Raw genomic sequence first — 12781 nt, 5'->3', positions numbered from 1 at the left:
CAATAAGGATAAAGCTCAGCCTGGTGAAAACGAGCCCCAGCCTGACAGATGGCCCCGAGCGAGGGGGAAAGGCGGGAGCTGGGCAGGGAGCGCATCCTGCCTTCCTCCTGACAGGCCCCACGCTGGGCTGGGCGGTGGGCGGTGGGGGGACACCCTGGGCAGGGGTAAGATCCTGATTTTGATGGGGACAGGGGATTTAGGGTCACCCTCAGTGGTCCTGCACAGCACCGGGACACAATTCCTGCTCTCCATCCGCACAGGGATGAGGGAGGCGGCCGAGGCGGCACTGCTTTGGCAAACCCAGTCCATTTCCATTTTCCATCCATCCCTGCAGTTCCACGCCACGCAAAGGACTTGGATCATCCCCTCACAGACCCATTTCCCCATTCCAAACCCATCGGGGGGTCACTGTTTTGGGGGTGGGTTTGGCCACTGCGGGAGCTGCGGGAGCAGGATCCCAGCCACAGGAACAAACCGTGAGCAGGGCAGGGCAGGGGGAGGCTGCCACACCTGCTGAGCCGCCCCAAGGAAGAATAATTTCAATTCTATCTCCCTTTTGGAAGGGACATTTAATGGCAGAGAAGCTCGGTGCATGACAGCAATCGGGAATTAGCTCACTGCATCCAAGTGCCGTGAAATTGGATCCTGTCAGAGCGGGCAGGAGCTGAACACGGTGCAGGAGAGGTGGGAGTCCCAAGGGCCCATCCTTCTGCCAGAGCCACCAACCCATCAGGACAGCCCTGGCTGCTCTACCAGCTGAGGATGTGCAGCTCTGGGTGCTTCCCATCCCCCTGAGCAGAGTTAGGAGTCAAAGCCGAGCGTTCACAGATACAGGGGCCGGGAAAAACAGCTTAATTGTTGGAAAAGAGGCTCACAGACCCGGCTAACCATTCAGAAGTGCAGTAAATGGAGTTCCCTGGTGGCTCTGAGTGCATTGGAGGAGGCCACAGAGCACCTCAGGCACGTGTTGGGATTCTTGTGGGGGTCTGGTGCAGGACCAGGAGTTGGATCGATGATCCCTGTGGGTCCCTTCCAACTCAGGAATTCTGCGGTCTCCTTGACGCTCAGCTCCTGCAAAGGCGCCGTGGCTCAGGGGATGATGGCGTGGCCAGGGAGGTCTCCAGCCCTGGTACCCACCTCAGCAGGGATTGGGAATTGCACCCGAGCCTGCCCAGCTCACCCTCACCAGCTCTGGGTTCTCCATGAGAGGTGGATGTGATGAACCAAAGGAAGATCTGCCAGCAGGAGAGCAGCTGGTCCTGGCTCCGGGAGTGCTGCAGGATGGCTCTGGACACTCAATCCTGAGCGATGGCCATCGTGCAAAGAAGGAGCTCTCACAGAGATCACTCCTCTGAGGAAGGCTTTCCACAGGCACAGCCAGCAGAAGAAAAGAGCGTGCTTTAATTATGCTAATTCGAGACTTGGCAGTCTCTCGTCGCTCGATGCTTTTGCGTTCGATGTGGAGACGTTTCCCTTTGCCAGGGTCTGCCGCTCCTGGAGAGGGAGGGATTTGGGCACAGGGTGCTGGGCTCCAGGGGCGTTACCCTCACATTCCTGCTGATCCCAGCCCCAAGGTGCCCTCGGGTGAAGCATCCCAGCTGACTGGCAGCACCCTCCCTTCTCCGGGGATGACATGGAGCCTCCACACTTCCCTCCCCTCGGGCTCCATCCCTGCCAACAGCACAGAGCAAAGCTCGCATGCTGAAAGCAGGTGAAATGTGCTAAAACCCAGGGGCAAAAGGAATAACTCCTGTCCTCCCACTCCAGGCTATAAACGGCCGTGGTCCTGCTCCTGGCTGGCTCAGACATCAGTTTTGTGTCTCCTGAGCATCCCGGGGGGAGCAGGGAGCCAGAGCTCTCCCTCCTGTGCTGTATTTTCCACCGGCCAGCGCTGATGGATGGCTCGGTCTCACCATCCATGAGCTTTGGTCTCTGCCTGCTCCAAGGGCAAACAATTCTCTGGACTCAGCCTGAAACGCTCCAGGCCAAGCATCTTTTTGTCCTGGTTTGTCATTAAAGGATGTGCACAGCCATTCCAAGTGACAGAGCAATTTCCTTTGTGTCCTGCAAAGCAAAAGGGAAAGAAAGAAGTCAGCGTATTACACACAAATCTGCTTTTCTCCTGCAAGTTGAAATGGGAAACAGCTTAATTTCCAGCAAGCCCAACGCTGTAGTAATTCCAAATCAAAGGCTTTGTGTCAAAAGATTCATTTTGCTACAGCCACAAGTAATGGGCAACTTATGTCACGTTTGGAGATTAGTTTAAAAACGAGCTGCAAAGCGACACCTGGGCCGGCCGTGGTTGTAGGTCGGATTTCAGAGGCCGAAGGTGGGGCAGCACTGGATTCCTGGTCCTGGGTGTCCCTCCTCCAGGTGCCACGGGTGTCCCTCCCCTCAGGTGACACCATTGGCTTGGGGCAGAGCAGAGTCCCGAGGGCTGGAGCCCCTCTGCCACGGAGCCAGGATGGGAGAGCTGGGGAGTGTTCATCTGGAGAAGAAAAGGTTCCAGGGAGAGCTCAGAGCCCCTTCCAGTGTCCAAAGGGGCTCCAGGAGAGCTCAAAAGGCACTTGGGACAAGGGACAGAGTGACAGGACACAGGGGATGGCTTCCCGCTGCCAGAGGGCAGGGTTAGATGGGATATTGAGAAATTTTTCCCAGTAAGGGTGGTGAGGCCCTGGCAGTGGGTGCCCAGAGAAGCTGTGGCTGCCCCTGGATCCCTGGAAGTATCCAAGGCCGGGATAGAGAGGGCTTGGAGCAACCTGGGACACTGGAAGGTGTCCCTGCCCACAGCAGGGGCGTGGAACTGGATGATTTTTAAGGTCCCTTCTTACCCAAACCCTTCTGTGATTCCCTGGTTCTATGAAATCCCTCTGGGGGGCAAAGAGAAAATCCCTCACCACAGAGAGAAAAGCACTCGCTTTTTTTTTTTTTTTCCCCTCCCCTCTCAGAAATAGCAGAATCATTTAAAAAAAAAAAAAAAAAAAAAAAAAAAAAAAAAAAAAAAAAAAGAGAGAGAGAGAGAGAGAGAGAGAGAAAAACCGTTTTAAAACTGATTAGAGGCAATTTCTTCATCCTCTGCCTTCTTGCACGAGGCGCAGGCCGCGGAAGGGCCACGTGGGAGCGCCGGGAATGTCACCCTGAGCAGAGCTGCCTCCTGCCAGGCTGCTGGCCCTGCGGAGCTGCCGGGACCCAGGAACTGCCGGGAATTGCTGACAGGCAGCGGAGCAAAGTGCTGATGCGAGCCCTCATCCCTGGGCTCCTCATCCATCGCTGACAAGGAAAATGCTGCTTGCTGCAAGGCTTTGCTTTATGTAAGAAGTGAAGGCGAAGAATCTGACAGGCAAAACAAAATGCTGAACAGTGCCCAATCGGCCTTTCAAGCTGCCGTTGCCCCGTGGCTGTCCCAGCGCTTCTCGGGAGGTTGTGCAAATCGGTGCAAATTTCCCAGCCAAGAAAATGACTTGGAAATCCCTGATGGAGAGGATTGATTTGTGCATGGACCTATATCCTTTTGCCCCAAACCTCTGATCAAGGAATAAGTTTGGATGTCTTCTGGGAAAGAAGGGTGAGGCTGAGGAAAGAGATTTTTGTGGAAGGACGTGCTCAGCTCTGCCTTGCGCCACTTCCACGGACCTGCTCCCGCCGTGGGGAAAGGAATAACAAGAAGGGAGCTGTGTGTCAAAGAAGCAAATATTTTATTGTGTAAAAACCAAGCAGACATTAAATAGAGCCCCCCATTGCCCCCACACCTTGTGCCTTGCACGCCACTGGGATGTGCCCGGATGTCCCCCACAGCCATGGAAGCACAGATGGATCCATCTTCAAATACCTGTGGAATTATAAAAACTTCGGAGCTCTGCTGTTGCTGGGCGTCACACTGAGACCCGAGAGCATCCTCGAAGATCGGCTGATTTTTGAGCAGTGCAACACGGGATGAGACACCTGGGCTGCAGCCCTGGGTGGCAAAGGAGGTGTTTGGTGTCCCTGCAGTCCTCTGAGTGGCCTTTCCCGGACTGTGGCACATCCTCAGCGTCTGTGGCAGCCGCTGGGTTTTAATTAAAGCACCAACTCCCAAGTCAAACAACTGCAGGAGAACAGGAAAGTCCTTGTCCCCGCGGCTGGCCCTGAGCAAAGCTGCGGCGTTGGGAAACGGGGCGGGAGCATAAGGAAACCACGGTGTGTCCAGGACCAAAAAAGTCTGTAGAAGCATCCCATGACTTTTGTGGAGCCACTCACAGTCTCTGCTCACGTGAGGCGGTTCTGCAGGAGCAGGGGAGCCGTGTGCCCCACGTGGCTCCTCGTCACTGCGGGTCGGGGCCAGCTGCTGCGCTTGGATCGAAGCGAATCCTGCAGAAAGTGGGACGTTGCATTATGCAAATTTGCTTCCTGGAAAGAAATGTTTTATTAACACGCGCTCCCTTCGTGTGTTGGCTTAGTCAATTTGGTCACAGCTTGACATCCAATAAGTTACTCTAAAGGCAATGGTTTTACAAAATGTTTTTCTAATCTGTTTTAAACACTTAATTACAGTCGTGGCGCATTCATTAGGGACTCTGCTTTCAAACCTGGGTTGCAGCAATAAATCCTCATTCTCCAAGTGTCGGTTGCAATCCTGACATGGCATCCAAGTGGAGGATGTCAGGTCAGGATGTCGTGTTGGAGGCTGTTGATGACCGGGGGAAGGATGTCTGGGCCAGGCGGGAGCCCCATCCTCCAGAGGGGGAACCCCCATCATCCAGCCCAAGCTGATTTCTAATCACCAAAAGAAACTTGGGTGCCTGAGGAGGGAGTGCTCCAGAGAGAGAGCTTTGTGGGGATGAGTCTGCCAGGGGTGGGAGATGAGGGATGCTGTTTTCGGGAAACCCCAGTGAATTCTGAGCTGGTGCTGTGGCTGGCTCTGGGGCTGTCCCTGGCACCAGCAACGTCCCCATTTGCAGCCATGAAGCTGCAAAGGTGAGAGGGGAGCAGTGCCAGTGCCACAGCCCCCCAGGGACACCCTGGCAGCCCTGGGATGCTCTGGCACGCCAGGAGGAGCACGGGGACTCCTGCTGTCCTGAGGTACCCCGTCCCCACGCTCACCCCGGCATCAGCACGGGCACGGAGGAGGGGCGGCGCCTCGAGGCCAGCATCCCAAACGCGTCCCCACAGCTCTGAGCCCGCGCCACCGGCAGCTCAGCGCAGTCACCTTTTAGTCTTTGCCCAGGTACTTCTTCATGATGCTGCTGACATCGTCCTCCTTCCCTTCGGCCTCGGCTCTGCGGCTCGTCCCGCTGCCCAGGGTGCCGCTGGAGCCCTCCCCGGCCCCTCTCGCCGGCTGCGGCCGGCGCTTGATGCTGTCGGCGCTGCGGGAGGAGAGGTGGGAGCCGGAGGATGAGGAGGAGTCAGAGAGATCCCCGGGCTCTTCCCTGCTCTTGGCCGTGCCCTTGGCCTCAGAGGGCTCCGGACCGGCCTCATCCTCGAAGCGCACGGTGAGGGGCCGGTGGCCGTCCCTTCTGTCCCTGCGGGGCCTGGCCAGGCTGCTGGCGGAGCGGGACTTGCGGATGGCCGGCAGGAAATCGTCGAAGTCAACCTTGGTTCTCCTCTCGTAGTTGAGGGTGGGTATTCGCCAGCTGAAGGGGTCGCTCCCCTTCCCCTCGCCCAGCCCCTCGCTGGACACAGAGCTCAGAAATGCCTCCGGCTCCTTCCCAAGCTCCACATCCTCCAGCGACGGCTCCAGGCAGCTCCTCCAGGAGCTCAGCCGCGGCACCTCCATGCCGGCAGCCGGGGAGCTCGGCCGGCGGCCGGAGCCGTCGAGGGCCGGCAGCAGCGAGTCGTAGGAGCCGAATTTCGATGCCTTTTTCAGCGCTGGGGACCGCGGGGGCTCTGCCGGCTCCGAGGCCATGCTCCGCAGGCTGGAGGAGCGTGTGAGGCTGCCACCTGCTCCCTCCCCTTCGCCTGCCTGATCCCCCTCCAGCCTCCCCGGGAGCTCCTCGGCCGCCGGGACAGCCCTGGAGCGGCGCAGGGCCGCGGCGCCCGTGGTGCGGTAAATGGGGAGCGGAGAGGGGTCCCCCAGCGCCGGCAGCCCCGGCTCCCGCTCCGCTCCCCGCTGCCGCCGCAGCTCCTCCACGTACTCGGAGAGAGCGGCAGAGCTGGGCACCGGCCCCGAGGCCACCGAGAGCCTCCTCCTGCCGGGCACCGGCGGGGACATCGCGCTGGGGACCCGCCCGTCCGCAGCCGGGGAGCCGCCACGGCGCAGCATCGATGGCGACGTCTCTGCTATCCTCTCCACGGGCTTCTTTGGGCTCTCCAGCTCCTCTTCTTCCGCCAGAGGTTTTCCATATTCCCGTCTTCTTGTCCCCGGCAGGGGACTCGCCGTCCTCCCGGGATCCGCAGCGTCGCTGGGCCGGGCAGCGCTGCGGGAGGACAGCGGCCGGCTCAGAGCGGCGTCCTTGGTGTCTCTGCTCACCCTAAAGAACAGAAACCGGCGTTAGTTTAGACTCTGGGATTCCCTGTGACCGGGATGTCATTCAGCAAGGACAAGGCTGAGCAGTAAAAAGGCGGCATTGCCACGGGAGTCTCGGGATAAACTCGCTGCTGCATCCAGCAGCTGGGCAATGCCCAAGGATTTTATCTTAAATAGGCCCAGGTCAGCCAGCCTGGATAATTCCTGGTGTAGAGCACGTGCTGTGACCAGCTCCAGCTCTGGAGCCAGCACTTACCTCCAAATATCCTATTTCTTGACAGATTACAGCAATATGTGGGATTTATTTCATTTCTGTCAAAGCCAAAGATTATTCACTAAAATTTTATGAAACCAGCTCGCAGCGCACCCCCGACACGTCTCAATGTTATTGCTGGGCTCATCTCACCCAGGCTGCTGCTCAAACAGGTCTGAGCTGCAGGAGCCCTGCAGCACCTGGGCAAGGGCTGCACAGCACAAGGGCTGGTGCAGGAAGGGGAGAAAGAAGAGGAGAAATAAAGGGGAAAATATATCAGTTGAGAAAACTCCTATTATTGGACAAACTGCACCACGGCTGGAGCTGAGGGGCTGAAAGGAACATCCTCTGCTGTTCAACCCCTCATGGCACCAACACCTCTGGCTGCTTCCACAGAAGTTTCAGGAAATTTCTGAAGGTTTGGGATGGGATCCACGTCTGCTCAACCCTGAGGATCCACACCAGGAGCCCCAGGCAGGATGTCCCTGGGCAGCTGATGCACAGAGATGGGGGGACTGCAGTCACCGGTCTCCTGAGGGTCCCTGGTGTCACTGAGCCCCTGATGGGACACTTTATGACCCCCTCCAAGCCCCTACATTTGGTCACAAATCCAATACAGCTGTCCCCACGCCCCGGTGCCCCATCACACAGGACTGGCCTGACTGGGAAGTCTGCCGGGATGTGAATTTGGGAAAGAAAGGAGGAAGGAAAAGGAGGGAACAGGGCAGAGCAAAGCAGCAGAACCCGAGCAACAAACCCATCCCTGGGAGGGAGAAGCGCTCAAGTTGCTCGTGGCCGTAGTGAAGCTTCCTGCCCTGGGAATGCCGCTGTTGCCATGGGAATGGGGTGGGAGCGGATAATCCCAGCACAGAGCAGGCAGCTCGGACCAGGCTCTGCTGACCCGTGAAATAATTTACATGCCGAGATGGGCTCAAGACAAACTGCAGAGCTGGGAAATGCGTGAGTGCAGAGGGGAGGGGCAGTGGAGCAGCTCCAGCCTCCTGGCGCCTGCTGGCACAGCCCAGGGCACAGAGGTGCCTCGTGTCCTGGTACCCACCACCCTTCCCTGCTCATTAAACCAGCCTAAATCATTTGATTATTCAACACAAAAGGAATTAACCAGAGATTTCATCCCCCTGAATCACTGCACCCCTCAGGGCCATCCCGTGCTGATGCTGCCGAAGCACCGCAGATGATTAATTGTTTAAGACATTTCAATAATGCTGGATTTTAGGGTCCTAAATTGCATCTTACTTAAATGGCTGGTGTAATCCTTCGGTGAGGCTTTTGTACAGAAATCACTCCAGCCATTCTGCACGTCTCCAAATAATATTGTAACCTGCGTGCTGCATGAATGGCTTTCATAAATTAAACACCGGCATCGGGGGTTTTATTTGGGTTTTAAGGCTGAGATAAAAGTGAGTGGAGAGGTGAGAACCACTAATGGGCTGTGAACAAGGACTGAACACACTGTATTTATTGTCCTGTTCAGCATGACGGACAGCTACTGCTTTTATGAAAATCTTGGGAGTCTGAAATGGAGTGGAAGCTGCAAAGGTGGGATTGTTCCAGCTTCTGTGGCTGGCAAGAGCCACACAGCCCCGGAGTCCGTGCAAGGACCTCATACTCTCCATGCCCTGGTTTCCAGCCAAAGGCTGAGACTGCCCTGTCCATCCTTGTGTGTCCCAACAGTTCTCATTCTCTGCACCCATTAAACTGCCGGAGGTGGGGTTGGATGGGATATTGGGAAGGAATTATTCCCTGGGAGGGTGGTGAGGCCCTGGCACAGGGTGCCCAGAGAAGCTGTGGCTGCCCCTGGATGCCTGGAAGTGTCCAAGACCAGGCTGGAAAAGAGTTCAGAGCAACCTGGGATAGTGGAAGATGTCCCCGCTCATGGCAGGGGCTGGGACTGGATGATTTTGAAGGTTCCTTCTTGCCCCAACCATTCCATGATTTGTTTCTTTAACAAAGAATGACTTTGCCTACCAAAACCCCCTCCAAAATCATGGCTAGTCTTCCTCTTCCTCATCCTCACCCTCCTCACAAGGCAGGACACAAGAGCGAGATGCTCACGCCCCATCCTGCGGCATCCTCTGCTCATTCATAAATCCCTGGCATATGGCTGATGTGCCAGCATGGATTCCCAGGGCTGGGAATGTCCCCAGGAAGTCACAGGCAGCCCCAAAGGAAGGTGATGCTGCAGGAGGAAGGACCCTGAGCCCCTCCAGCCCTGAGCAGAGCCCTGCTCCTCCAAGATCCTCAGGGAAGATGAATTTCCCAGCAAAAGGCAAAAGATGCCGAGCCCGGGAGGCGCCTGGAAGCCAAGGGAGCTCTGCAATCTGCCATTCACACCAAACCAAATGACACACAACAATAATTAGTGAAGATTACACAGCAATTAGCATGATTACAATTATGCCAGTTGAAATCATTTATACAATAAAATCCACACATGCTTTGCAACACATGACCAGGGCCGAAAGTGTGGCCGGGATGTTTTTCCTGGGAGCTCATAAATAAAGCCAAGACAGCTCCATTTCAGGGAGGGAAGAGTCATTGGCCTCATTTCCGTCAGAAGAGGATTTTTCTTGTCACACCATCATCGACACAAGAGCTCCCAGTTTCCCACGTAATGATCTGCTTTTGACACGATCGTGGTTAAAAATAAATGTGTCGGATCCCCGGCAGCCTTGGGACCAGAGTTCTTGGTTTTGTGGACCCGAGTGGGAGGGGAATCGCTGTCAGGGTGATTCCGGGGTGATGCCAGGGCTGTGGATGCCACAACCCTGTGGGATGCAGGGGGGAGAGGCAGATCCTGGGCTGTGGATCCACTCCCTGACTGCACCCCTGGATAACCCCTCCCATCACAGCACAACCCTGACCCGCCTGGAAAGGGGCAGAATAAATATGCAAACTTTTAAATTGGCGTCTTAATTTAAAAAAAACAAAAAAACACTTATTTATTCCAACCCTGCGCTGCGTCATATTTACAGAGGCTTAGCTCTGCTGGCCAGTGCTTTGTACAGGCATTTAAATGGCAGAGAATTAAAGGAAGCGTTAATCAAAGCTCTCCCTCCTGTAAGCACACGGGTGATAAGAGCTCCTCGCTCTCCCCTGGCTCTTGGCAGCTGTTTGTTCAGCAAACAGCCCAGATGTGGTGCTGAGCAGCCAACACGAGCAAGACTCGTTTTTCATTACTGGGAGCTCGTGTAAGACAAAGGAATCTTAATAAGGAAGAACTCGTTTCCCTGATCTCATTTTTATTACCTCCACTCTCGTCTCCTGTTTGTTCGCATTTCACCCCCTGCTCGCCCTATTTCCATCTCAGATGAGCAGCAGCCAAACACAGCTCCCACACCAGCATTTGCAGTTTGCCCCTTCACCAGCCCCAGGACAGAGGGTGATGCTCACACTGCGGCCAGGGCCCAGGACAATTCGCTTTTCACAAGGGCCACAGGCAGCCCAGCAAACCCCAGAAAGCCAGAATCACTCAGGATGGGAAGGAATCCAGGAACCACCGAGTCCAACCTGTGACAAATCCCCAACTTGTCACCCAGCCCAGAGCACTGAGTGCCACCTTCCTTAGACACTGCCAGGGATGGGGACTCCAAACCTCTCTGGGCAACATTTTCCAAGGCCTGAACACCCCCTCCACGAGGAAATTCCTCCCAAAGCCTGCATATCTTTTACTGTAAACCCAAGGTGTTTCAGCTCAGAAATAAGATGTTAGCCACAATGCCTGTCTTTCTGTCATTCATTAATGATCAGAGTTGGGTCATTTGGAGCAAAGCCTCCTCAGCAGCACTTAGGAAGGACCTTATTTATTGTGCAGGGTCCCAGCGAGCTCAGCCAAGTGCTCTCAGGGCTCCCACTCATCACTGGTCTGTGGAAGGTGTCCCTGCCCATGGCAGGGAGTTGGAATGAGATGATCTTTAAGGTCTCTTCCAACCCGAACCATTCCAGGGTTCTGTGATCTCCTCACAGGTCTCTGCCCTGCCTGACTGCTCTTAAACTCTGCCTTGTGCCTCCCCAAACTGCTCCAGCTCACCCAGGGTGTTTCCTGGTGCCAGGGAACTGCTCTTCAGAACATCAGTTCTGACAGCAGCGACCCTCCTGTACAAGGCAGGTGGGGGCCGTGGGGACAGAGCTCGCCGGAGCCAGAGCAGGGAGAGAATTACTGGTGTCTGCAGTGAAACCGTGCTCCACAATCCTGACAAACTCCGTCACCTTGGAGCATCTCCCTACGCACCTGCAGGGATCAGGTGGGACCTGCAGTGAGCCTCAGCCTGGCACCTGCCCTGGTTATGGGGAGAAAAACTGGGAAAACAAGCCAGTGATGCACGTCCTGAGACACCATCCCTGGGAAAGCAGCGGGGTGGGGAGGCTCCGAATCACAGGGGCACTGCCAGCCCTGCCCACCCTGACTTTGGATGGGTGGCACCTTTTCCACCTTCCCTACGGGGGGATGATGCTCCCTGCCCCAGGACTCCACCCCTGCCCCATCTCTGCCCTCAGACCTCCAAGGGGATGTGACACCCTGCTCCATCCTCACCGCCTCCCTCCACAATGCAGCCCCAGACCCCGATTTCCAGAGCTTTTCCAAACTCAGCACCTGTGATTCTTTTACGCATGAAACACAAAGAACCAGTTTGTCTCTGTGACACAGAAATGGGGTTTTTCTCCAGACTGGGTGCTCCCTCTGATGGGCACCAATTCAGGATGGGCACCTGGGCACCCACAGAGCGAAGCAGGGACATTTGGGACGTGCAGGTGCTTGGGCCCCTCTCCAGCTCTCTCCCAGCCCGTCACCACCACCGTCAAAAATTAACATATTTGATATTAGAACGGTAGAAATGCCTCCCTCTCCCTCAGCGGAGAGCATATGGCATACAAATCCTCAAAATAGGCTGCATTGCCTCTTTAAATTATCTCCAGAGAATACATCAAGGGATATTTTCCTGCTTGAAGCATGTTTTTGATGTGGTGGCTTTCATCTGGCGTTCCACTGATCGCGGCGTGGCAGCGACTGCCTCCCTTGATTTCATGTTTTGACCTTAAACACCACAGGTCCCGCTGAGCTCCACTCCGCCCGTCCCAAGAGAGCCCAGAGGAAGCCCCCACATCTCAGCACCCCCCAGCACACCCAGGCTGGGCTGGGGGTCCCTTACCTGAGGCTCTGGGTGCTGCGGCTGCCGATGGACGGTGCTGAGACGCTCCCGGCCACGCTGGCGCTCGCCAGGGACGTCCAGCCCGCGGAGGAACTCGGCCAGGACTTGAGGCTCTCTGCGGGCTCCAGGCTGAGCACGGAGCCAACACTGGAGCAGGCATCCCTGAGGGGACAGGAGAGAGCTGTCAGCTCTGCAGGTGCAGGCAGGACGGGTCGTGGGTCACTGGGGTGGTGACATGGAAAGGGAATCCAAAAGCAGCCTTTTGAACTCTGCTCAGGCTCTGCTCAGGCTGGTTTGTGGCACCAGCAGAGAGAAAAGAAACATTCCCAGGCAGCCTGGCCCTTGTGCCATTGCTGCTGCCATTCATTATTTCCTCAGATATTTCCTGTAGACCCTGGGCAGGAAAACCCTGCACTGCCTGCTGTGCCTGGGGCTGGAGCTGCAGTGACAGAGCCAGTGTGACCCCAGGCACCCCACAGAGCCCTACACACCCCGGGACTTCCCCAGGGACAGAGCTGCTGTGGGACCCCAGGTACCTCACTGGGCCCTGTGCACCCCTGGGCTCCTCCAGAGCCCACCCAGGTGTGGGGGATCCTTTGGGATCTCAGTTTTCCTTCAGAGCCATAGATCATCTCTCCCAGCACAGCCCGGAGGAGTGGGAGCACCCCTCGGGATAAGAGGCAGAGCTCCCAGGGAACGGGAGCGCGCCGATGGGCGTGGGGCACACGATGCCAGCGCACCGGGATGCCAGCGCGAGCCCTGCCCGTGCTGCTGCAGCAGACAGTGCTTCAGGACCCCCCGGTGCAGCAGCTGGTGGCCCACGAGCTCTGTCCTTTGGCGGGATCCTCTCCTGGGACCACTCACGTGTCTCTCCTGGAGCACTGCGACTCCCGCGCCGTCCGCGCGCTGCAAGGACCA

At 56.5% G+C, this 12781-nt stretch overlaps 1 protein-coding gene across 4 annotated transcripts in view; it reads right to left on the bottom strand.

Annotated features, from left to right (window-relative positions):
* Positions 1 to 1807: 1807 nt before the first annotated feature.
* MYO18B (myosin XVIIIB) overlaps positions 1808 to 12781 on the bottom strand; it is a 58620-nt gene continuing 47646 nt past the window's right edge. For 2 of the 4 annotated variants that reach the window (XM_058422767.1, XM_058422769.1), the window contains exons 41-44: positions 12728 to 12769; positions 11864 to 12025; positions 5186 to 6446; positions 3709 to 4347 (exon numbers count right to left, since the gene is read on the bottom strand). In XM_058422767.1, the coding sequence (XP_058278750.1) occupies positions 5189 to 6446; positions 11864 to 12025; positions 12728 to 12769 (1462 nt within the window). In that variant the 3' untranslated portion in view covers positions 3709 to 4347; positions 5186 to 5188. Of the gene's footprint in view, positions 2065 to 3708; positions 4387 to 5185; positions 6447 to 11863; positions 12026 to 12727; positions 12770 to 12781 lie in introns of those variants that run through there. The other 2 variants (XR_009208382.1, XM_058422768.1) reach the window with 2 other exon arrangements.

Source organism: Hirundo rustica, chromosome 17 (genome assembly GCF_015227805.2).
Source record: "Hirundo rustica isolate bHirRus1 chromosome 17, bHirRus1.pri.v3, whole genome shotgun sequence".
Classification (NCBI taxonomy): Eukaryota; Metazoa; Chordata; class Aves; order Passeriformes; family Hirundinidae; genus Hirundo; species Hirundo rustica.
This window is presented reverse-complemented; position numbering and strand designations above follow the sequence as displayed.